The following is a 25,576-nucleotide window of genomic DNA, read 5'->3' as shown; positions in this document are numbered from 1 at the left end:
AGCAAATCAGATGTACCAAAATAGTTCAAATTAAATTAACCCTTATTTTACAAGGATTAACCCTTATTTTACAACTGTTAATCGGCCAAAGAAGATAATCTAAAACTAGGCCTGACTGATATATTGGTCTTTTAAAACAGAAGCTCCCTTTGATAACAACGGAAGGCAAAGTAACAGCTGGAATCAACCAATCACCTTTTGATTTTGCTCATTTAATGAATTCAAGACTGAAATACAGAATGCAGATTCTCATTTAATCTGCTTAAAACAATACATAAATCTTACATGGGTCTTTTTAAGGTCATTAAGTTAAAGATCATTCACAAAGTTTGGGAGAGAATATCTGATACACATTTATGTAATCTACAATTGCATTTAAATCTCATGTAAACAGTCCAGCTGATGAAGACATTCTCGGCTCATGTTGTCTTGACTCTCTGATGGGGGCTGCTCTGCGTCTATAGACCACAGTACAATACCACTGTATGCTGCAGCACAGCATTTACAATAGCTGCATTGTTTACTGCGCCAGGTAGTGACTCATGTATGACCTAATGCTACGAGTGAAAATCCTGGGTTGTAAAATATAGAAAAGTGCTTATTGTTGTCTTGACTGCTAGAGAATAAGGGATGGAGAAGCCTATGGGGTGGTTGGCACAGGGGCTTATTTTTTATACATGGGACAACATGTCTGCCAGGGTGACATAAGTTGTGCCCCAGTTGACCAACTATACATGTACTTATACTACGCATTCTCACTGTAGGCTGTTCTTCCATCAAGTGTATGAAAGTTATTGAAAATATGAAGGTCATTTTGTCATCCAGCATCAGTCTGATCGCTCCTGCACTGCTACATAAGTAAAGCTGTGACAGTTGAGTGCATGAAGTGTTCAACATTCTTGTTGGAATGTTCAGAACACTCACACTATTACAAAATGGCTTAGAATAGTGCATAAGTACACAAATTGGGACACACCTGTTACATTCAGGGCAGGTCAGGGCATTGTCACATTCAGGTAGGCCTAGCTCTTTCACAGTACTTTACAGAGGGTTGGGGTAACAGTTGGTTTCATGCAGCAAATGCACTGCATCATATAACAAAAATGACTGGCACACTGAAATGTTCTGCTTATTCTCAGTTACCTTTATGACCAATAAAACATTCATTTGTTGTAGCTATTGTGATAGAATGGGTAGAATGGGCAAAATAATAATAAAATATGGTACAATTTCTCTCTCTCTCTCTCTCTCTCTCTCTCTCTCTCTCTCTCTCTCTCTCTCTCTCTCTCTCTCTCTCTCTCTCTCTCTCTCTCTCACACACACACACACACAGAAAACCAGATGCAGTCCATGGCAGACGACAGACACGGAGGATATGTTTATTATTACATCTTTTATTATAAATACTAATGTCATTTAAGAACAAAGCAGAGCCTTTGTTCTCACTCTGGCTATACAGGGAGTGACTATGTTGCTGTAACTTGGACTTTTATTTGACATTCGCGTCTTTCTTGTGCGCATGCGCGTGTTACCCGGCAGTGAAACTCGCTTATTCACACAGGTGAACAACAGCAAAACAGACTCAGAGATCGTCCCGATATCAGAGATTAGACATGGGCAAAGGCGGCGGAACATTTGAGAGACTGTTGGGTATGTATTATATTTGATGTTTTCGGTGTTAATTCTGACTGACAGACCGATGAGTCTGCTAATGCTAACGCTAGCCCAGCTTCAGTAGTCACGGTAATGTTAGCTCTAAACATCTATTGTCTTTATTTTTCCCATCGAACATTCAAACACCAGTGACACGAACTTAAACATGGCATTGCGACTATCCTTTTCAGTTCAGTTCAACTTTATTGTGTTGTTATTGTCTTAAAGAAATCAATTAAGTTATCTTATGTAAGCTAGTTAGCAGCGCACCGGAGCTAAAGCTATTTTCGGGCCTCTATTTCACAAGCTACAAAAATCATTAAATAACAAATCATGTGTGTGTTTTTCCATTTATGTACTCTGTCGTGTGTGTCTGATGTCATTGGCAGTGAATTTTGTTTGTCATTGACAAAATTCGCTGCTGACAAGGCAATTATACCGCACATTTAATTTGGCATATTGTAATTGCGTTTCAAATAAATGTTTATGTTTTCAGTTGCTCACACCTTTTGGAAAAGTGTCATTTGAGGATTTTGGAAGGTGTGAGTTAGTGTATTCCCGTTAGTCACGGTTGGTTCTTCCTGTTTTCTCATGTAGTCGAGAGAGAGCGAGAGAGAGAGAAATGTTTTGGTCCACTTAACTTGTACACAGATTCACCACAAAACAGTAACTTCCTATTTCACACATCAGCTCCATTTCCAAGACTTCACAAAGATCTATCTATCTATCTATCTATCTATCTATCTATCTATCTGTCTCTATATATACATATATCTATCTATATATTGTAAATGTGAAACATTGATTAAATTGTGTAACGTTACATTTCTGATTTTGAATTAGGCAACATGTAAAATCATTTTACAGTGAGATATCGAACAACAACAAAATAATCAAAGTTTTCTTTCTTTTTTGTGTGAATATTGTGTAATTTGTATTTTAAATATGTAGGTAAATGCTGTTTGTATTGTTATATTATTGGTGCCTATATATGAAGAACATTAAATATTGTTATTCCTTGTGTTCATTTAGTGAATAAAAAGAATAAACATAATTTTTTATAGCGCCTATCAAAGTTGCACCTCGAAGTGCTTTAAAAGAATAATAACAAAAAAAAAACATTTAAATACTTGATGAAAACATGCTATCAAATAAATGTAAGCACATAATATAAAAGATAATCGCATAAAATTAAGCAAACCCAAAAAGTAAAAAAAAAAAACATGCGTCTATTATTTATAATCCAATTTTATCTTAATGTGTAAGGTCACTCACTGTGCAGGACCACGATTGTTATTTGCAAAAGTTAATTTTAACGTATTCTATAATGTATTCCAGATACAGCAAATAATTTTTTTTTAACTTTATGTATTTGATTATTCTTTCTTACCAGGTACTTCAAAAAGTCTAGTCACAATCAATCACAACAATGTATACAATTATAGATGATTCACAAATAATCACAATAGTTTAGAAAACATCATGCGATAAAATTTTTTATTGGAGCCTGTACTCCGTCGATTCTTGCACCCAACAACACAACATTTTAAGGTCCTTATGTAGCCAAATCTGTGCTGGTTTGTATTGGCCTCCAGTTTTCCCTTTGTTTTGCCTTCAGCCAACGCCGTGACGTAATTGTGACGTCGGCGCAAAAAGGGTCTATACTGTCCTGAACGTGGTCTTTTCCTTTTCCTTTTTTTTGTTTTCAGTAAACAGACCTTGAGAGAATTGATTCTGATCAGACATGTGATCCTCCAATCCTTTACAGATAAGGCTACCAGCCAGCTGCTGCTGGAGACCGACTGGGAGTCCATTCTGCAGATATGTGACCTCATTCGGCAAGGCGATACGCAGTAAGAGCATAAAACATTTGGCCATGTTTGCATATCAGTGTAAAAGCACGAGTCATAAATATTTTCTTGACTTCCTTATATACTGTTTTGTCATTTCCCACCACCAGGGCAAAATATGCAATTGGTGCCATCAAGAAAAAACTCAATGACAAAAATCCACATGTAGCGCTCTATGCTCTTGAGGTAAGTGTCAGTCATCTTCATTAGGCTATATGTTGAACACTCTAGACCAGGGGCTTTCAAACTGGACGCAAAAAATAAATTGAGAAACAAAAGTTAAAAAGTTTAAAGATAAATTGTAAAAATACAAATAAATAAAAGGATTACTAAATGGATAGATGATAAATACATTAAAGTGCCCCTATTATGCTATTTTAAAGGTCTCCTACAACAGGTTTCATGCATCCAAGGTTTAAAAGCACTTTAATTTTCTCATAATATACATTGCAGCATCACCTCTTTTCAGAAGATTCAGCCTCTCTGAACTAGGGCTGTAGCTATTGATTATTTTAGTAATCGAGTATTCTACAGGTTATTCCATCGAGTAATCGGATAAAAAAATTGTGGTAAAAAATAGATCCAAGTTAACAGCAGCCTTTAAAATGACTTAAAATACAAATATATAATAACAAGCAATAATAATTGGATCAAAGTAATTATATGGGTTTTATTGAACAACACTGTTAAAATACACCCATGTAAAATAAATGATATAAACTAATATAAACATAATTTATGTACATAAATAACAAATGCCTGTTGTTACTCTAAGGCATTATCAAATCCTTGTTTAATATTGGCCAAACAACATTTAATTCAAATGTCAACTTAACCTTTAATATTTGGCCACTTCTGTACGATAGAAATGCTACAGCCACTGTAATTTCTTGAACAAGAACATGTGCACATCAAAACATGCAAACTCGGAACGAGAGTTTAAACTTTTATTTTGAAATCGCGATGAAACCGAGAAGCAGTTTGAGAAACGCGAGACGCGCTCCACGAATATAAATGATAACAGAAACACAATGAAACACAAACTGCGTCCGACTTGCGTTCCCAAATGCACGTTATTGGAAACCTAAACAAACAGCACTGCAGAGACTGAGTTTGCTTGGAGCAGCGTTTACTGTGACCGGAGCTGAGGTAATTTTAACATGTAATCTGCACTCATGTAATTAAAGCGTCGTGCAAAAAAAAAACAGAGGATATATTTATTTAACTGAATCACAGCCTTTGTGATTTCACAATAGCACTATTCTAAGTGCTTAATAGCAAAAGCACTATGATTGTGAATGGTTTTAAATATATCACGTTGTCTTAGAAAACTGTGTAATTCTGCGGTTCGTGGATTCTCGTCTGTGGAATGCGCCACTTCCGGTATTTTGCCGATTACTCGACACGGGTAAATTGCAATTGAGGATTTTTTTTAAATCGAGTACTTGACTTTAATCGAGGAATCGTTACAGCCCTACTCTGAACCCCTTCTTTCTGTGAGCCTACTCTGCTCTGATTGGTCAGATGACCCAGTCTGTTGTGATTGGTCTACTGCTTAAGGCTCGAAATTTCGTCACGCGGACTGCCAAAGTATACTTTGGGCTTTAGAGCGCCTGTTGGAAACCATTCACAACAGACGGGGCCATCTGACCAATCGGAGCAGAGTAGACCAATCACAACAGACTGGGTAACCTGACCAATCAGAGCAGAGTAGACCAACCACAACAGACTGGGTCACCTGACCAATCAGAGCAGAGTAGACCAATCACAATAGACTGGGTCACCTGACCAATCAGAGCGGAGTTGACCAATCAGAGCGGAGTTGACCAATCACAAAAGACTGGATCACTTGACCAATCAGAGCAGAGTAGACCAATCACAAAAGACTGGGTCATCTGACCAATCAGAGCAGAGGAGGCTTGCTGAAAGAAGGGGATTAGAAAGACTAGCCGTTTCTCAATATGCGTTCTTGTCTGTACTTGTGTTCTTGTGAACTTGTGAAACGTCATCAGTCGCTGCCCAAGTACTGTTCCAATTCAAAGTTCACATCTAGCCAAGTCCAGTTCAAATCCCCGGATGTGTTCTTGATCCGCCCCTTTTACCGAGGATGCATCGAGAGGTGACTTGTGCGGACTTGAGACAGCCAGGTATCCCAGAATGCATCTCACACCAACCAGCAAGCGTCAATAGCGGAGGAGAAACCCCGCGTAATTTAAAAACACTGCTGTAATTGTGTCACGAAATGTAGTTTTAAGAGTATTTCAGGCGAGAATGTAGTTGTTTAAAGCTCAAATCTTTAGTTTATTTATATAGATAGCGCCTATTTGAAAATTTGATCTGACGTTTTCGGAGTTGTGAGAACCAGGCAATCGGACACTCGGTGTTCATGTACCCCGCCGAGATCAGCCTTTCCTCGGCTAGTTCTGCTGACGTTTGCCGCTGGCTCGGATATCTCTAGTCTAGTGGTTTAACATGAGATATAAATCGTCTTTTGTATATCAAACGGACGATTTATTTATTTATTTATTTTATTTTGTCTCATTAATCTATAATTTGTTCCCTGGCAAAACGTTAAGCTGAGGGTAAAGTGAAGTTTCATAGCTTTATTTAGTCTATTTAACTTTAACGTTGTAGCGAGAGCTGACTTTTATGTTTTACTGAATCGTTTGCTTTATTATTGTATAGCTTCTTATACCTTTTAGGCTACTTATACTTTTATAATGGCTATTATTGATCATTAAAACTGACATTTAACAAAAAAGGTTAAGTCATTTTATTTTATATATTTAAAACATAAAATATTTTATTATACATGCTGCCTACATTCTCTTCACTGTATGTACATATATAATAAAATAAAATGACACAACCCTGTTAGTTTTAATGATCAATATTATAATGTTTTTTATTTATCATATTTTTTTTAAATGAAAACAAAAAGAGTCAGGGTTGTGCTTTATGTTTCGTGTTGTTATAAATATGCAGTGAAGATAATCAATTGCGTTGCCTGAGCCACATTTGTGTGGCTATTATGTTTAAGATTTTTTTAAATGAAAATGAAAAGAGGCAGAGTGGTGGTTTATAACATATTTTGTTTTATTTGTAGCCTAGATATACATAAAGAGATAACCGTAGTAGCCAGAGCGAGCTGAGTGACGCGATCAAGTACGTCGCTGTTCCATTTCAGAATTATCAGACTTGCGTCCTCCCGTCCTCGGGAGTTCGTTCTCCTGAGTCGAACTTGTCAAGTCCGAACTACCAAGGACTCTTTGCGTACTTGGTATTGAGAAACGGCTACTGAATCTTCAAACAAACTGTTTTCAGACACTGTGAGAAATTAGGTCATGCTGCAATGTACTGTATATTATGAGAAAACGAAAGTGTTTTTTGACCTTGGATGCATGTAAGCCTATTGTAGGAGACTCGTATTGTAGGAGACCTGGAAACCTTTAAAATAGCATAAGAGTAGCACTTTAAAGTTGGGTACATGCATAGTAAATACAAGAGATTATAAAAATAAAAGTTTTGTATTGTGCCCCCGATCAGTCAAGGTCATGTGTGTAAGTCAGCATTTGCTTGTCACCAGGTCCTGGAGTCAGTGGTGAAGAACTGTGGCCAGACGATTCATGATGAAGTGGCCTGTAAGCAGACCATGGAAGAGCTGAAGGAGCTGTTCAAGGTGATTGCTGCTAAACTCAGCCTGTCTGTCCTGTAGACTGTTGCTTTAAGAGTCTTTGGCTCCGCCTTTATGATCTTTCCAACTGGGTCAGACCCAGTGACTCATGCTAAACTGTACTTCCTGATTGTGTCATCGTCATCACATGTTTATTTTACTGAGGGGAGTTCCAGCAGAAATCAGAAACTAAACACATTTGGAGTTCTTTTGTTGATTTTCTGTGAGATTGACAACTCCAGAGAAGGATTTGAGGTGGCTTAATAGAGGCTTGATATTTTGTTGTTCTCGTGTGTGTTTTTTATGGAACTTTTAGGCAACCTTTGAGTTCAGAGCTCAGAGCTTGTTTTGTAAGCCATCACTGAGAGAATGTGACTCTTCTGTGTTTTAGAAACAACCTGAACCGAACGTGAAGAACAAGATCCTTTATCTGATCCAGGCCTGGTCCCACGCCTTCCGCAACGAGCCCAAGTACAAAGTCGTCCAGGATACCTATCAGATCATGAAGGTGGAAGGTAAGATTCATAAACTAAAGGGACCTCACACATACAGCGATTTGCAGTAACCAAAATTATGTGATATTTTATACACTACTGCAAGTTATAAACAAACACTTGCCAATGCAAAATAAATAGCAAAAACACTTGATTAGTTTTTAAATTAGAGTGTCCGTAAAATAAGATTTTGAATGGTGATCGACCGATATTGACTTCACTCTCCGTCTCGTGCATAGTCGTGTCCGCACAGCTTTCATAGCACCGTGGATGGAAGTTCGACACATGCGCAGTGCAATTGATTTACAGGACACAAAAATTGGGCTCTCCCTGGAACCTCCAATGACTAAAATGGTCACGCAGACAGTCACATATGCAAGTTTGTGAAATTAGATGCTTATTAGATATTCAAAGACTTGTTTTAATGATTTTAATGTGTTTTTTGCTGATTGCTGATGGTAGATTTGGAACTATTGTAGCTTTTGCCATTATTACTAATAATAGAAAAAACAAATGCTTTAATAGCTTTAAGTGGACCGTTTGCGTTCTTTGTTTAACAGCTCTGTCTAATAAAAGTATTAGACAAATGATAAACGGAGACAATAAACTAATACAGATGGAGAATGGGAGCTCGGATGCTCAGGCACTGGCATTCTCAGCGCTTTCAAAATAAAAGTCCCACTTCCGACACATTGGCCGTACAGAAAAACATATCTTCCAGCCAGTATCGATAATTAAAAACTGCCAAATATTGTCTGATATATTGGCCTTGATGATATATCGGTCGACCACTGGGTTTGAGCATTTGTGCTGCCTACCAACAATGAAAGGGGATCCAACTGTACAAACACCTGCTACGACAACAATACACAATGCTAAAAAAGCTGTGTGTGTGAATGTGGCATCACAACAACAATAGTTGCTTAATGACTGCTCTGACACTTTTTAAAGAAATACAATCACTTCTGTTTGACCAGGTCATGTCTTCCCAGAGTTCAAGGAGAGTGATGCCATGTTTGCAGCAGAGAGGGTGAGAATAACTGTTGAGTAAAGCGAATACGTTCTGCACACTCTCTGGTGTTTGGTTTGTCATCAGTTTGTCATGTTTTTTTGTTTTTTTTAGGCCCCTGATTGGGTGGATGCAGAGGAATGTCACAGATGTAGGGTTCAGTTTGGTGTTATGACCCGAAAGGTACAAACCGTTCCTTTGATAATCTACCATACTGAGCTATATAATGTTTATGAAGTAGCCTATATCAGTGTTTCTCAAAAGATGTCCTGAGGACCCTCACCACTTCACATTTTGTATGTCTCCCTCATCTAACACACTTGATTCAACTCATCAGCTCATACGTACAGACTGCAAGACTGACCAATCGCCCCCTATTCCCTTAAATAGGACACTATTTGAGGGGACAGCCATTTTTAGTGGTGTCTGAAACCATGCTGTACGTTATCGAGTGTACTCATTCATTCCCACAATATCGAGTCTACAACCGGTGTACACTCAACGGCTAGAGAATACCCATAATGCATTGTGACTGTCATGTCGAATGAATTCCCACATCTCGCCCACAGCTGAATCATCCATCCATCCATTTTCCAAACTGCTGGTCCAACGTGGGTACAGCATAATATCATACTGGTATAAATTCCTTTTTAAATGATTATTGTTTAATTAAGGTTTATACATGCTAGTTTCCATGACAGAGTTCAAGATAATTTTTTGTTTACTACTTGAGCTGCCAGTTTGCTAACTTTCAAATGATTTTTAAACTGCAAGCCAAAACTATGCAAAAGTCCAAATTCACTCACTCTGAGTATATTAGAATCTGACTATATTAGTGGAGTAATGTAGGGAATTTAGGGGGCAATTTCGAACACCGCTTCGAGTTGGGCGCCTGATGTGGGAGACATCCAAAATGTGCAGTGATGGGGTGGGATCCAGGACAGGTTTGAGAAGCACTGGCCCGTATAAGCTGATCTCATGATGTATAATGGCTGGTGGCTTTTCATTCAGCACCACTGCAGGGCATGTGGGCAGATTTTCTGTGGGAAGTGCTCTTCGAAGTACTCTACCATTCCCAAGTTTGGCATTGAGAAGGAGGTGCGAGTGTGTGAGCCCTGCTTTGAGATTCTCAACAAGTGAGTATATGTGAAGACTGATATCTATAACTTGCTATGTTTCCATTCAATGTTGGGAATTTAATTTATGCGCAAAATTGGAATAACGCATAAAACATTTGCGACTAAAGCAGCGTTTCCATACCTTGTGTTTAAGAAAACAAAATCGTCGCTTCCTGGGTATTTGGCGCACAATATCTGTAATAAATATGGGAATTTGCTGCAATACGGGGAAGCCATTGAGGCTCTTTTTCCTACTTCATAAATGACTTGCAGAGCGCGCAGATGAAACGCAGACACGGTCATGTTATCTTGTATTCGGATGCTTTATGTTTGGGAACGCAATCGTGTGAGATGCTTCCCGGAGGGAATTAAAGCAAATCATTCATGACAGACTTCGGCTCAGGCATTTCAGAACGATCAAACCAACATTTGAGATGCTGTGATGCGATTGGTCTGCTGGTTAGTCCAGTTAGTCCAATGGGTTTGTTGTAGCGCATCGAGAGATTTATTCAGTAAATGTTTTTCCATCATAGTTTATGCGCATGTCTTCTTAATGGCTAAAAAAAATTAACCTCATAGAATTTACTCACATCTTGACGTTTCCATCCAGCGTTTTTTTTATTATTTTTTTTTATGTAATATCCCCAAATACTTATTAAAATAGGTGGATAGAAACACAGCTACTGTGCTGTTCATTTAGTTTTTTGCTGTCATGATGCCTATAAGTCAATTGTGAGTCGAGTATCATGCTTGGGGTGGGGAGCATCTGACACTCTACCATTCAAAATAGGGCTGAACGATTAAATTGCTTTTGCGATAATATCGCAATATGACGTCACTGTCTGAATCGGTGTATAATAGTGATGGGAAGATCTTTGAATCTCGTTCATTTAAATGAACGAATCTTTTTTCAAGTCATTTCGTTCATTTCAGCAGAATATAGTTAAAATGTTACATGTTAATTGCCAATTTCTTCAACACATCTACTTACGCAACGTTGATCACATTTTGAATAAGAGAAAAAGTAGAATGCAACCAAGGCCAAATTATGAGAAACACAAAATGGTTTATTCATTGCTTAGCTGGGTCTTCAGGCTGTGCAGTGTTAGTTTACCTCAGCTCCCGATCTGAGTCATTCGTTCTTTTGTCACGTCACATCCCCATAAGCTGAGCTATGCAGTGTGTACCGGACACAGAAATGATTAGCTCACTTCTCGAGTCTTTGGGTTCAAGACTCGAGTCGTTTGTTCTTTTGTCACGTAACTATATGTTGTTGTTATATGTAGGTATTTGCTTTATCAAAGTGGTTTTCCCCATCATACAGATACATTTTAAAGCATTAACCAACTCTTTACCACATTTTCAGTTTTATGGAAAAGAACTATCATGACAGAAAATCGCAAATTTATAAATTGTAAGAAATAAAAAAAAAACCTGCAATATGAGCAATATATAATGTATCACATAACTAAGAGTTAAGAAAAAACTGATTACGCACTTGTTTGTAACAAAAAAAAAGGGGAATTATTAACTAATTTCTGTATCCAATACAGCTGTCACGTGACAAAGGAACAAATGACTCAGACATGAAGACTGAGGTGAACTAATCATTTCTGTTTCCTGTACAGAACCTATAGGATGTCAACACTGAACGAATAACTCTCTGAGACAACTCGAGTCATAATAAAGATTTGTTCAAAATGAAGTAATCGTTCATGATCAACCCATCACTAGTGTATGACGACTCGTTTACTCTGAGCACCTCTGAAATGAGAACGCATTTGAGAACTCATCTGAAATGAGTGTGCTTTACCCCATTTAGCAAGAGTGGCAAGTAATACATTTAGTAAGAATTAGCCTTAATTATCCACAGTATTTTCAGGTTATTTAAATGACAATTGTGTAGTAAATTATCTACGAAATCATTTTGTTTAGATTGGAGTGAGGTGAAACCAGAACAAAGCAAGTTGTTGATAACTAGCTGCTAATTTTATTCAATTGTATATGGTAGAAAATGAGACTATTAGTTCAAATAAACTTTTTAATGCTATTTGTTTATTGCTACTTTTTAATATTGATATTATTATATACCAAAATAATTATCAAAGAAGGATATTATTGGTGTCTATAATTGCATAGCTTATATACAGTTTGGAAGAGTTTGTAAACTGAATAATTCTCAGCCACAGTCCGGAAGAAAATGAGGGGCCAAAAAAAATGAGTGAGCAACCAAGTGTAAACAGTGAGGAACAAAAGAAACAAACATCAAGGTAAGAGATCATACATAATATGAGATATCAAAATAAGATAAGAAAAAATCACAAACTGTTTCTTTGCTTTTATTTTAAATTTATTGTCAGTATTGGGCTCGCAGATCACGTGGGTAGGGCTACTTTTAACTGTGTGTGTGGATGATCATGTCAAAGACCATTTTGGCCCAGGAAAAACCCTGTAACATATCGGCCTGGCCTACAGGAAAGAACAGTTTATGTTTAATCTATTTAATCTATCTAATATTGTGTTGGTCATACCATACAATGATTTATTGCTTGTCTTTGTTGGATAATACAGAAGATAAAGAACTTTTAAAATAATTAAATCAGTCGCAATTAGACTTCCCAAAATCGTTCAGCCCTAATTCAAAAGTTTGGGGACAGGAAGTTTGTTTATTAATACTTTTATTCAGCAAGGATATATTAAATTGATCAAAAGTGACAGTTGCTGCCTATGCAGAGTGTCCCATATTAGTGACTCATGACCCATCTCAGTTAGGTTGTAGCTTATGTAGGCATTGGATAGAAAGGTAGCTCACTAGGTTTTTGAATGTTGCTAATCCCCCCCCCCCCCCCCCCCCCTACTTTTTGTAATTTCTATCTATTGTGTTGTAATATAATCTTTTTGTATTGTACAATTATCTTTGAGTTGTCCCTCATGTTCATAAGCCTGCTGACTTCCAGAGATTGACCAGGTTGATTGTGTCTCCTAAACCCTCCTCTTCACCAGCCACCCGTCCCTCTCTCCCCCTCCTAGAAAAGCTGAAGGGAAGGCCGCCAGCGCTGGGCAGTCCGAGCTTCCCCCTGAGTACCTGACCAGCCCTCTGTCCCAGCAGTCTCAGGTAGTGCCCACCGAAGCAGTAAGTAGTTACATTTCATAGAGGGCTCACGCTCATGGGCGTCACAATTATGAAGCATGCCACCAAAATGTATTGACACGGGCAATGAAACAAAAGTTTAATCATCATCATCATCATCAGTTTATTTGGAACTTAAATGCAAAGCAATTTTGAGGCTCATGAGTGAGAGCACATATTACTGTCGAGTTTGTGTGCTTACTGTCAATCCCACTCCAATCAGTAATGAACGCAACATTTAAAGGTGAAGTGTATCATTTCTGTGCCACTAGTTTGACCAAACAGACTGTTTTCAGAATAGCTTGTTTATTTGCCATTATAATTACAACACTGCTAAAGAGTTTGGAGTCGGTAAGATTTTATAAAATGTTTTTGAGTCCAGCAGGCGTAATGATATGACGCGGCGCCTGAAAATAGGTCTAATAGGTTAGACAAACTTAGTCCCGGTCACGTTGGAAGTTACCGAGCTGGGGACTATTTTCAGGCGCTGCGTCATATCATTACACCTGCTGGACTCATGGTACGGCAGCACAGTTACTTGATTATTACGCAGGAATGAGAGTATAGTTCCTAGCCATATCAGCCTAGAAAATCGCAACTTTACATTTTCCGTCGGTCTTAGTACACGATGTAACTACAGAAGAGTCAAGTTTTAAATAGGAAAAATATCGAAACTCTTTGGTCATTTTTTTGAGAGAGATGCTAATGGTCCTGTCCGATTCAATGATCTATGCTAAGCTATGCTAAAAGTGGTACCGCCAGACCCGGAGATCGGCTGAATGGATTCGAAAACGGTAAAACTCAACTGTTTAACTCTGGGGGAGTTGTAAAATGAGCCTATTTCCAAAAAAAGTGGAGTATCCTTTTAATATGTGCTGCGCGCTTTCCTCTCGATAACAAATAAACACACAACTAAAATGACAGCGGTGAGAAAACGGCACTTAAAGTGTCTGTGATTGGCTACAATGATCAACAATGACATCTTGGATCCGATCTTGGATAGATGGATCCGCTGATAGACAGCACTTTCAAACACTTCCGTGTGTATCTGTGTAAGCGCTCGGTGAAGAGCGTAAAGATGTCATTGTTGATCATTGTAGCCAATCACAGACAATTTTGTTAAGTGCATCAACACAATGGCCAACCAGAGGTGTTTAAGAATCTGTTCAGCAGTGCTCAAAATGCTAGAGGGAAATGCTGGTATTGTCACATTTTGTGCTGAGGAAACAAACACTTATGGCGCATGTGTCCGAACGCGACGCTGAAAAGGCAGAGGTGAAGGAACCGCGCTGAAATGAGGTTTGAATTCTCCGCTGTAATACGATCTCATGCGTAATACAGCGCAGTGATTGGGTTAAAAGAGTTCATTCTCATGAATAATGTGGAGAAGTGCTCAGAACCGGCTGAAGTTGAATCGTGCCTCTCCAGCCCCAGCAGCCAATCACACACTCCGGATGAACGCTTCTACCTCAGATTCTGTGACAAAGTTAACCATAGAAGATTTCCACGAGAAAGAAGGTGGAGCCTCAGAGCTACACTCTCCTATTACATCATTGCCACTGACCAATGGTAGTTCGAAGGGGCAAACTTTTCTGAAAAGGCAAACTGTTTCGAACTCCCTGATTTGATCGATGTTTGGTGCTTGACGTCACATCAGTTGGTTCTTCGATTTCTCTTGCAGTATATCTGGGCCTTAAATATCTTTACTGTCATTTTTGATCAATTTAATGCGTCCTTGCTGAATGAAAGTATTCATTTCTTTAAAAAAATCTTACTGACTTAAAACTTTTATTGGTGAATTTTCACACCAATTAAGCAGTTTCACACCAAAGGTAGAGCCAATGTTTTGTCAGGCAAACAGACAGATTGCAGTTTCACTTGGTACCGTTAATAGTGTAGAAATTACACTCTTCACCTTTAATATAGATGTACAGTATATCAGTGATTATATCAGTATCAGTGTTGGTGTTTTTATTTAATAATTTTTTTGAACTTGTCCGAATCGGTGGAAGGCAGTATTAATTAAACCACTTATTAATTACTAAGTATTGATCATTTCAATTTAAACTGTAAACTGTATTATTTTTTTTTATAATGTTCTCATACCCCCCTGGCCAATATTAAAATGTTATTAAAAAAAAAGCCAAAATGTCTATATGTGTGCCTTGCTAATATTTAAATGAAAATAAATTTGAATGAAAATGTGTCCTGCCCCCTCTCCTCTCCTGCCTGTTGTTTCGTCCTGACCACCTCTTGCTGCTCTGCTCCTCAGATGCCTCCGAAAAGAGACGAGGCCGCGCTGCAGGAGGAAGAGGAGCTGCAGCTGGCCATCGCACTGTCTCAGAGCGAAGCGGAGGAGAAGGAGAGGATGGTGAGACGGCTACAAGCTAACGCCGCTGTCAGCAGAAATGAAGGGGCACGTGATGATTGTGTTTGTGTGTGTTTGTTTACAGAGACAGAAGAACCCTTACTCTGCTTACCCCAAAGCAGATCCCACCCCTGTGACTTCCTCCGCCCCTCCTGTCAGCACTCTCTACTCCTCACCTGTGGTAAAAGACCTTCATTTAAGTAATGAATTGAAGATAACATTTATCTTAAGTGGCTAAATTGTTCCCCTTTTTACATTTCAGAACTCATCGGCTCCATCAGCCGAAGACGTGGATCCAGAGGTAAAAACAATAATTTAAAGAAATAGTTACACTTACATGTATTCATTTTGGAGACACTTTTAACCAAAGTAACTTACAATTGAGGAGTACAAGCGATTTTAGGCAATAAACACGAAAAATTTATAGTTAATCCAAAAGCAAAAATCCTCATTTATTTATCCTCATATCAAGACTATGAATGTGTATTAGTAAAGTAAATATGCTGAAGTTATAAACTACCGTTCAAAAGTTTGAGGATATGGAAGCTTGTTTCCGCCACTGAATAAAAAATAAAAAAAGTAATTGCGACATTTTTATGTCACAATTGACTTTTCTTACAATTGCAAGATACAAACTCACAATTGCGAGTTATAACGTCCAATTCTAAGGGGGAAAAAATACTGCCTTTTTTTTCTAAGAATTGTGACTTTTTATCTCAAATTTCTGGAAAAAATTTCTAGCAATTTGTGACTTTCTGACTTTATAACTCACAGTTGTGAGAAATAATTCAATTGTGAGATAAAAAGTCGCAATTATTTGAAAAAAAGTATTTTTTCCTTAGAATTGGACTTTATAACTCGCAATTGCAAGTTTATATTTCACAATTCTGAGAAAAGTCGTCAGAATTGCGAGATTTTTTTTTTGCAATTATCTTTTAAATTGTTTTATTCCGTGGCGGAAATAAGCTTCCATACTCTAAAATACAGTAATATTGTGAAATATTATTTTCAGCTGGCCCGTTACCTGAACAGAACTTACTGGGAGAAGAAACAGGAAGAGGTTCGCAAGAGTCCCACCCCCTCCGCTCCTGCTCCTGTTTCATTGGCTGAGCCCGTGCCAATCAGCCAACCAGTGGAAAGCCACGCTCCAGTCCAACCCATCAACATAGTGGAGGTACTTGGAGCTCTAAAATGAATAGTCACTGTTTAACATAACTCATGTTCTCCGCTGAATGTCTCGCGTCTGCTTCTTCAGCAGCAGTATCAGAATGGAGAATCTGAGGAGAACCATGAGCAGTTCCTGAAGGCCTTGCAGAATGCCGTCACCACTTTCCTTAACCGCATGAAGAGCAACCACATGCGTGGCCGCAGCATCACCAATGACAGCTCCGTGCTCTCTCTCTTCCAGTCCATCAACAACATGCACCCACAGCTGCTGGAAATACTCAACCAGCTGGATGAAAAGAGAAGTGAGTCATGTGCGCGTATTTGTGCTTCAGGCCCGTTTCCACCTGGTATCAACATTCATGAACAGTGCTAAATATAGGTGCAAATTGGTCTCCAAAACACGTGATCTGGTCCAAGGCTGCATTTACTATTCAATAAAACCGTTAATTATTGAGAATGAAAATAATCTAAATATGGTTTCATTACCAGTGAGTGAGGTCTTTCGCCTGTGCACCGAAAACGTAAACAACTCCACATTTGATTTTTTTACTGTTAAATTCAATTTACATTTTGTAAAATGGGACAATCATTTGGATCAACACAATATTTAGATAGGTTGGTTGGTTGGTAGGTAAGTAGTTAGTTAATTAAGTAGGTAGTAGTGTCTATTTTGATACGTATCGAGACTGAAATATCTCAAGCAGTTCCAATACTCCTTTTCTGCAGTTTCGATACACAGATACCAGCTGTGCTTTCTCGCTCTCTCTTCTCTCAGACGGCAAATTGACACACACCGCCTCTCACTCACTCACTCACTCACTCACTCGTCTCATTCACTTTGGTTGAATAGTGCTTGTATTGCGCATGATTTGAGTCATTCCCTCAGGTTTCACTCGCACACCAAAAGCACACGCACCTCTGATGTATATAAGATGTTGCGCACATAAAGCTGCCTCTCAAACAGCTCGCTAGATCCAAAGTGGTTCTTGCGTGGCTTATTGTGCTTAAATGGTCTAATACATACAAAATTATGTCAAAATGCCCATCTTGCCAAATATTTAGGTGAACATAGGTTTGGAACGTAAATAGTTGAGAGAAAACACATGCTGTGTAACAGTATGTTGGATCTTTTTTTTTCCATTTTTTTTTTCAATGTAGTTCAATGACTCAAATAAATGTGCTATTGTAAGCTATAAAAAAAAATAATCAAAAAATCAAAAAATGATGAGATAATAACAAATTTTCTATATGGCAGTTTTCCCCATGGTATAAAAAATGGTATAAAATATTGATATTTTTCAAGGTATCTTTTCGAAGTTGGAAATTCCAGTATTGTGACATCACTAATAGGTATTTGTTTTGTTTTGTTAGTAGGTGGGTTCATTGATAAACATTACTAAAGGTTTTAGATTAACTGTTTTTTTAGATTACAATTAAAGGGATAGTTCACCCAAAAATGAAAATTCTGTCAGTAATTACTCACCCTCATGTTGTTCCAACCCCGTAAGACCTTCGTTCATCTTCGGAACACAAATTAAGATATTTTTGATTAAATCTGAGAGCTGGATCACTCCTCCATAGGCTTCTAAGGGATTGAAACTTGCTGGCCCAGAAAAGTAATTAAAGACATCGTTAATATAGTCCAAGTGACTCCAGTGGCTCAATCTTAAGTTTATAAAGCGACGAGAATACGTTTTGTGCGCAAAAAAAACACAAAAATAACGACTTTATTCCACTATTCATTTCCTTCTCTCTGGGTCTTTTCACGTAGTATAACTGCGCAGCGCTTCTGTGTTGTACGTCACACGCATCACACACATGACCAGCGTCGGCCAATAGTGAGCCTACGTGTGACGTACAACACAGAAGCGCTGCGCAGTGGACTATATTACATGGACTATATTAACGATCTCTTTAATTACTTTTCTGGGCCAGCAAGTTTCATTCCCTTAGAAGCCTATGGAGGAGTGATCCAGCTCTCAGATTTAATCAAAAATATCTTAATTTGTGTTACGAAGATGAACGAAGGTCTTACGGGGTTGGAACAACATGAGGGTGAGTAATTACTGACAGAATTTTCATTTTTGGGTGAACTAACCCTTTAACTAATTATTTTTTTAGTTGTCAGTATCCATGATACATTATGCACAAACTAATGTTGACTAGTTAGATGGATTATTTAAATATTTTACATATTTACTAAAATAATTAGAAATAAATTAGAAAATGAAACAACTTAAGTAATGATCAAAACAAATGTTTTATTATTATATTTTCAGAAATATAATATAAGTTAGAAACTTGCACTGTAGATAACTTTTTCAAAATGACACAAAATGAGCTTTTACTGGTGTATTGCAGCTTGGTGGTTTGGTGATTTTAAAGTATCGTGAATTCTAAGGTCTTGAGATGCTGAATGTTGTCTTCTCTCTCTCTCTCTCTCTCTCTCTCTCTCTCTGTCAGTGTACTATGAGGGTCTTCAGGACAAGCTGGCGCAGGTGCGTGACGCGCGGGCGGCACTGAACGCTCTGAGAGAGGAGCACCGGGAGAAGCTGCGACGGGCTGCCGAGGAGGCTGAAAGACAGAGACAAATCCAGCTCGCCCAGAAACTGGAGATCATGAGGCAGAAGAAACAGGCAAGTTGCTTTTCTGTTTACCGTTGAATCACGTGACGAGGGGGGGAAACTGACTGCGATTGGTTGCTGCAGGAGTATCTGGAGATGCAAAGGCAGCTGGCGATTCAGCGCCTGCAGGAGCAGGAGAAGGAGAGACAGATGCGCCTGGAGCAGCAGAAACACACCATTCAGATGAGAGCACAGATGCCTGCCTTCTCTCTGCCTTACTCACAGGTGCGCACTGCTGCATCCACACTTTTGACACAGTCAGCCTGCCGTAGTGTGCAGAGGAATTAATGATAATAATAAAAGTTAACAAGTAAATACATCATTTGTATATCTTTGTAGATATCTGAAAGTTTGCTCTAACTGAGAATTGTATTTGAGTTGCTTGAAGGGCTGGCCAATATTAAAATCAGTATATTTGTAGACATTTTTGATTATTTGATATCTCTAATAATAGATATATTTTGAAATGTCTTATAAAAAGTAAAATAATATTTTTAAATTATATAAAAAAAAATACTAAATGAACTCAAGGAATGATATTAAATCATATTCAAATGAATCAGACTTACCAAATCTTTTTCGCTATTAAAGTTTAAATGAGAGACAGTTGAAACATCTCAGTCTTAACCATCACAGTTTCAAATTCAAGGTCAAGGTCAAAGTTTTATTATAAAGCACATTTACAAGCAGTCACTACTGCCCCAAAGTGCTGTACAGATACAGGTAACAGCATAAGATAGAAAGCATAACAATTAACCAAAAATAAAGAAGAAAAAAAAACTTCTAAAACAGAATATACCAAAAAAATTTATAAAAAAAATATATTAGTTACATGTTCATTAGTTACATGTTACAAGTTACATGACAAAGACGCATCAGGAAACTAGTTAACGCCTCTTACAAGCCTTTTTTTTTTTTTTTTTTTATAAACTATAAATCTGTTGGTTAATCCTTTAATTGATCGAATGAAAAATCTAAAACTTAATCCATTATTTAAAAAAAATATATATTCCACAGCCTGGCCAATGTTGTGCTCCAGTCAGTGTGAAAATGGAGGGTAATGAAAACAAATATATTTCATGTATCTGTGTAGGCTGTGCTGTACATTTTTTGCAAAAAAATCATAGTATAAATATATTGTAAAAAAAAAAAAAACTTTTTTGTTCAAAAATAACAATGTAAATAATGGGTCAATACACCAATCCTTAGTTTCAAAATGTGTTTTTGTCTTGCCCTGATTCACTATGGTCCCCTGATAATAACACTTATAAGTGTTTATAATATTAAGTTAAAATCACTAAATTACAAATAATGATCAATCAAAACAAAAGCACTAATGGTAACTTGTAGGAGGAATGCAGACATTCACTCATCTGAACATAGCAATTATTAAATTTTATACCCTATTACAAAAGTCCCTTTACAATTGCAGCTTTCGTAAAAGTACAGATGTGTGTGTTACACGTAGAATTATAAACCTGCATTTAACCTCCAACAAGTATTTTAGAAAAATGTATATTTTAGTCAGAGCTAGTGCTCTGTCATCCCTGCTTCAGTCTTTAAAGCTTAACGGAGACCCGCTTGCTGTCAGGACAATCCTTTCTGCGAAATGGAAATAATCACTTGCCTTAAAATGCACAGACACAATTAATTCATAATTAAATTCTTAGGTGATCATTGTGATCCTCACTGATTTTATCGATTAGTTGTTGCAGCCTTGTTTGTAATGTTCTGTTTGCAGATGCAGTCGCTGCCTCCTAACGTTGCCGGAGGGGTGGGGTATCCCCCCGCTGGCCCTCCCAGTTATCCGGGGACGTTCAGTCCTGCTGGTTCAGTGGAGGGGTCGCCCATGCATGGAGTCTACATGAACCAGCCCGGACAGACGTCTGCTGGTGGCCCGTACCAGGCCATGCCTGCAGGTCACCCAAACATCCTCTACCTTTTGTTAATAATTCAACTAGATAAGCTTCTAATGTGGTACAATTCTTTTTTTCAAATTTATTAATAGATTCTCTACCCACTGTTTTTTTTAGATCCCAACATGGTGAACGCTTACATGTATCAGCCTGCTGGCACCAGCGGACAGCCGGTCGCCCCTGGACAAGCCCCTCCCACAACCACCCCTGCCTACACTAACTACCAGCCCACACCCACGCAGGGCTACCAGGTCAGGACATCCCGTTCAGAATCAAAGCCTTACATTTACCTAATATGGGGTTAAAACACTGATTTTAAACGATTCTCACTTCAGTGAACCGATATTGATTCTTAAAAGCCAATTATCAATCTTTTATTCTGTTGTTTTCAGTTGATGTGTGAACAAAACTTTACTAAACACTATTTGTAACGCACTCCCCATCCAATAAATCCCCAATATGTTTTGTGGTTTGTCACTTTTGAAATGAAACAGTCATAGTTTTCAATTCATATCAATTGTATTAGGAAATTCAAACAATAAGTGCTGTTTCGGCGCTCTTAATGTGATCGCTGTGGCATCTCAGTTCAAGCACCACGTGAGCTTATCATCTCTTCTGCTTTAGTATTGTTACAGTACAAAATAAACATGAATGAATGAACATCAGAAGGTATATTGAAATATACAGTACAACTATCATGTCACATGCAATTGTTCAATGAGTGTTTTACCGTGGAAAGATAAAACCGCTTGTAAAGTCACGTAACGTTACATTTACCTCAGAAAAGCCATTCACTGTGTCCGTAAACTCGATAATTAGCTAGAAAAATGACCTCTAGAGAAGAGCATTTTTATAAATAAATGCATTTTGTCTCATTTTTACGTAAGCTGTTCTTCGATATTTAATGTATGTTTGAATAAATCTGTGATAAACATGTTTAAATGTTTATTTCAAAAACGAATTGGTGTAGAAACCTTTATGTCATTAAAAGATTATTATCACAACTTTATTTTAAAAACGGCCTTGTGTAATTTAAATGTATACATGTCCGTTGTTATTTTAACCTCTAAATATTATAGTAATGTACCAACTGACACAGTGTTCCCCATATAGTTAATGGTATTATTTTTCCTTCAGGAATAATTGACGTACTGTACCTGATATATACCGTATATCCAAATGAATCAAGATCAGAATTGAATGGAATTGCAACCTTAATCGAAATCGAGTTATGAAAAGTATGTCTATTCCCAGCACTACCAAAACACAATGTTTAATGTTGGGCATGAATGTTTTCATGTTGTTTCTCTAGAACGTGGTGTCCCAAGCTCAGAGTTTGCCCCCTATGTCCCAGGCTCCCCCCACCAATGGTATTGCCTACATGGGCTACCAGCCATACAACATGCAGGTATGCTTTACTATATCAGAGCACATTCGTGGCTTGCATTTAACCTGTATGTCTCAGATCTCATGTCCTTCTCAAAAACCATACAGGATGTAAAGTTTGATTGCTGTTGCATTCTGTTGCAGAATATGATGAACGCTCTTCCAGGACAAGACCCCAACATGCCCCCCCAACAACCCTACATGCCTGGGCAGCAGCCTATGTACCAGCAGGTCAGAAATTTTATGGATAAACATTTCATTGTGTGGAATAGCATACTCGCATACTACTCTCTTACCATTTTGACAGTGTATTTTTGACACATCTTAGACATGCTATACCTTATGGTAGTGTTGTCAAAGTCAGTACTGAAATTTTTTAAATATGATGATACCATTATTTCCCTCTAGCATTTTGAGCGCTGTTGAATGGATTCTTAAACACCTCTGATTGGCCGTTGCGTTCACATGCTCAACATATATGTCTGATTGGCCATTGTGTTCACGCGCGCAACATATATGTCTCTGATTGGCCATTGTGTTCACGCGCGCAACATATATGTCTCTGATTGGCCATTCAGAGACACGCTCAACATATATGTCTCTGATTGGCCATTGTGTTCACACGCTCAACATATATGTCTCTGATTGGCCATTGTGTTCACATACTCAACATATATGTCTCTGATTGGCCATTCAGAGACACGCTCAACATATATGTCTCTGATTGGCCATTGTGTTCACATACTCAACATATATGTCTCTGATTGGCCATTCAGAGACACGCTCAACATATATGTCTCTGATTGGCCATTGTGTTCACATACTCAACATATATGTCTCTGATTGGCCATTCAGAGACACGCTCAACATATATGTCAATGATTGGCCATTGTGTTCACACGCTCAACATATATGTCAATGATTGGCCATTGTGTTCACATACTCAACATATATGTCTCTGATTGGCCATTCAGAGACACGCTCAACATATATGTCAGTGATTGGCCATTGTGTTCACATACTCAACATATATGTCAATGATTGGCCATTGTGTTCACACGCTCAACATATGTCTCTGATTGGCCATTGTGTTCACACGCTCAACATATATGTCTCTGATTGGCCATTCAGAGACACGCTCAACATATATGTCAATGATTGGCCAATGCGTTCACGCGCTCAACCTATATGTCTATGATTGGCTACAACGATCAACGCTTCAAATACATGTTGTCTTCACCGAGCGCTTACACAGATACACATGGGAGCGTTTGAAAGCAGGCGTCTATCAGCAGATCCGTCTGTCAGTGAATATATTAGGGATCTGCTGATAGACGCCTGCTTTCCAACACTCCCGTGTGTATCTGTGTAAGCGCTCGGTGAAGAGCGTAAAGATGTCATTGTTGATCATTGTAGCCAATCAGAGACACATGTTGAGTGTATGAACACAATGGCCAACCAGAGGTGTTTAAGAATCTGTTCAGCAGTGCTCAAAATGCTAGAGGGAAATGCTGGTATCGTCACATTTAAAAAAATTCAGTACCAAAATAATCAGTATACACACAACTGTTTACACTGTCAACTGTTTGTTGATGTTTTTGAACAGATGGCTCCCCCTGGTGGTCCGCAGCAGCAATCCCAACAGCAGCACCCGCAGGCTCCTCCGGGCAGTGCAGAGGCTCAGCTCATTTCATTCGACTGATAGCTCATCATATGCCTTCACCCACCAGATCCAGTACACTACATCCAACCCTCCCGCACCCTGCCGGTTCTGGGGTCATTATCCTCCACCTGCTCTCGCTTCACAATGCTCCACAAGTGTTGAAGGTGTACAAATACAGTAAAAGCATCTGGCTGTCTTAGTCCCTCTCCCTTCCCTGTCTCTTTAAATGGAGGAGGAGAGGCTACAGATGGAGCTGGTGGGGAACCTTTGTCTCTCAGCATCTCTCACAAAACTCAATGTCTGGGTCACATTTTACACCCAAAACAAAAGAACCCCCCCCCCCCCATAAAGAAAACCAAGCCCTTTTTAGTTCTTTTTTGGGGTATTGTGACAGTAGTTACAACAATTAAACTTGTCTTCTCACCCCATTCTTATTGTCGTAATGCACAAAATTGGTGTATTATTTCAACTGTAAAGTAGTTCTACACAATGGTAATATTTGTTATTCTGCCTTTATACTGATTTCAGTTTTTAAAAAGAAAAAAAGAAATTTATTTAATTGTCATGAAAATAATGCATACAATTCTTAATGGTCCTAAATTATAAAAAAAAGGCTTCTTTATTGTTTATGGAAGCCCATTTCCACCACATAAGATGCTCATGCTTTGGAAAAATCATAATTATGACATGAAAATTTGAATTATGAGATGCTAAGTCATAATTGTGAGATTAAAATTCACAAATTTAATGTTTAAGGTTGAAATGTTGAAAATCAAAATGATGAGACTACGTATTGTAAATATGACTATACGCATAATTTAGAGTTAATTTCTCTATCTCATCTCAGATTTCAATATTATGAGTCATAATTGGGTTAAAAAGTTGAAATTATGATGCTTAAAAGTTATAATTGTGACAATCTTTTTACGTCAATTGAGACTTTTTCCTCATAATTATCACTTCATTTCTCGATCGCATTTTAAAAGTCGTTTATTTTGAATCATAATTGAGTTAAGTTGAAATTAGGATGTTAAAAAGTTAATTGACAAATTAAATTTGACTTTTTACATCAAATTTGTATCTCATAATTATGACTTAGTATCTCATAATTTTTTAATGTCATAATTATGATTTACCAAAGCATGATTCTTTTCTTTCTCACGTAGCAGAAATGAGCTTCCATAAAGCCGTGACCTGGACATGTTTGTGAGATTCACCCTACTGCTAACTTTCCTCTCTCTAGATTTTTTCAAATGTAGGTTTTCCTAATAAAAACGAGTTTATGCGAAGTTAGTCATTCGTACTATAGAGAGAGAAACACGGTATGATTTAAAAAAAGACGACATAACCATCCTTTGTCTCATATTTTCTTAAAATGTGTTTGCATGAGTGAATATGTAACAGCCATTTGTTTTCTTCAATTTCGAGACTTGCTGGCTTTAGCAGAGGTCACTGAGGCGTCACACACCATTTTCCAGCACCGATCTGCTCTGAAAAGATCACGTGACATTCCAGTGCTGGTTTC

At 38.0% G+C, this 25,576-nt stretch overlaps 1 protein-coding gene across 11 annotated transcripts; it reads left to right on the top strand.

Moving 5' to 3' along the window:
- Window positions 1-1,343: 1,343 nt before the first annotated feature.
- Window positions 1,344-24,393, top strand: hgs (hepatocyte growth factor-regulated tyrosine kinase substrate). Of its 11 annotated transcripts, none has more exons than XM_084422803.1 (22): window positions 1,489-1,650; window positions 3,422-3,506; window positions 3,614-3,689; window positions 7,090-7,182; window positions 7,568-7,691; window positions 8,648-8,700; window positions 8,794-8,862; window positions 9,691-9,815; window positions 11,987-12,067; window positions 12,828-12,930; window positions 15,200-15,298; window positions 15,381-15,476; window positions 15,558-15,596; window positions 16,308-16,469; window positions 16,551-16,764; window positions 18,926-19,098; window positions 19,171-19,311; window positions 20,828-21,005; window positions 21,120-21,253; window positions 22,315-22,410; window positions 22,533-22,619; window positions 23,995-24,393. In XM_084422803.1, exons 1-22 carry the CDS (start codon window positions 1,614-1,616, stop codon window positions 24,088-24,090), a joined length of 2,361 nt encoding a protein of 786 aa, XP_084278929.1. In that variant the 5' UTR covers window positions 1,489-1,613; the 3' UTR covers window positions 24,091-24,393. The 11 variants fall into 11 exon arrangements, with proteins under 11 accessions (XP_084278932.1, XP_084278929.1, XP_084278931.1 ...); XM_084422805.1 differs by having other exon boundaries at window positions 1,493-1,650; window positions 12,828-12,912; XM_084422800.1 differs by having other exon boundaries at window positions 1,493-1,650; window positions 12,801-12,930.
- The last annotated feature ends 1,183 nt before the right edge of the window (window positions 24,394-25,576 follow it).

Source organism: Rutilus rutilus (assembly GCF_951802725.1).
Source record: "Rutilus rutilus genome assembly, chromosome: 1".
NCBI classification, from domain to species: domain Eukaryota; kingdom Metazoa; phylum Chordata; class Actinopteri; order Cypriniformes; family Leuciscidae; genus Rutilus; species Rutilus rutilus.
The sequence above is the reverse complement of the archived record's forward strand: the minus strand, read 5'-3'. Positions and strand labels throughout refer to the sequence as shown.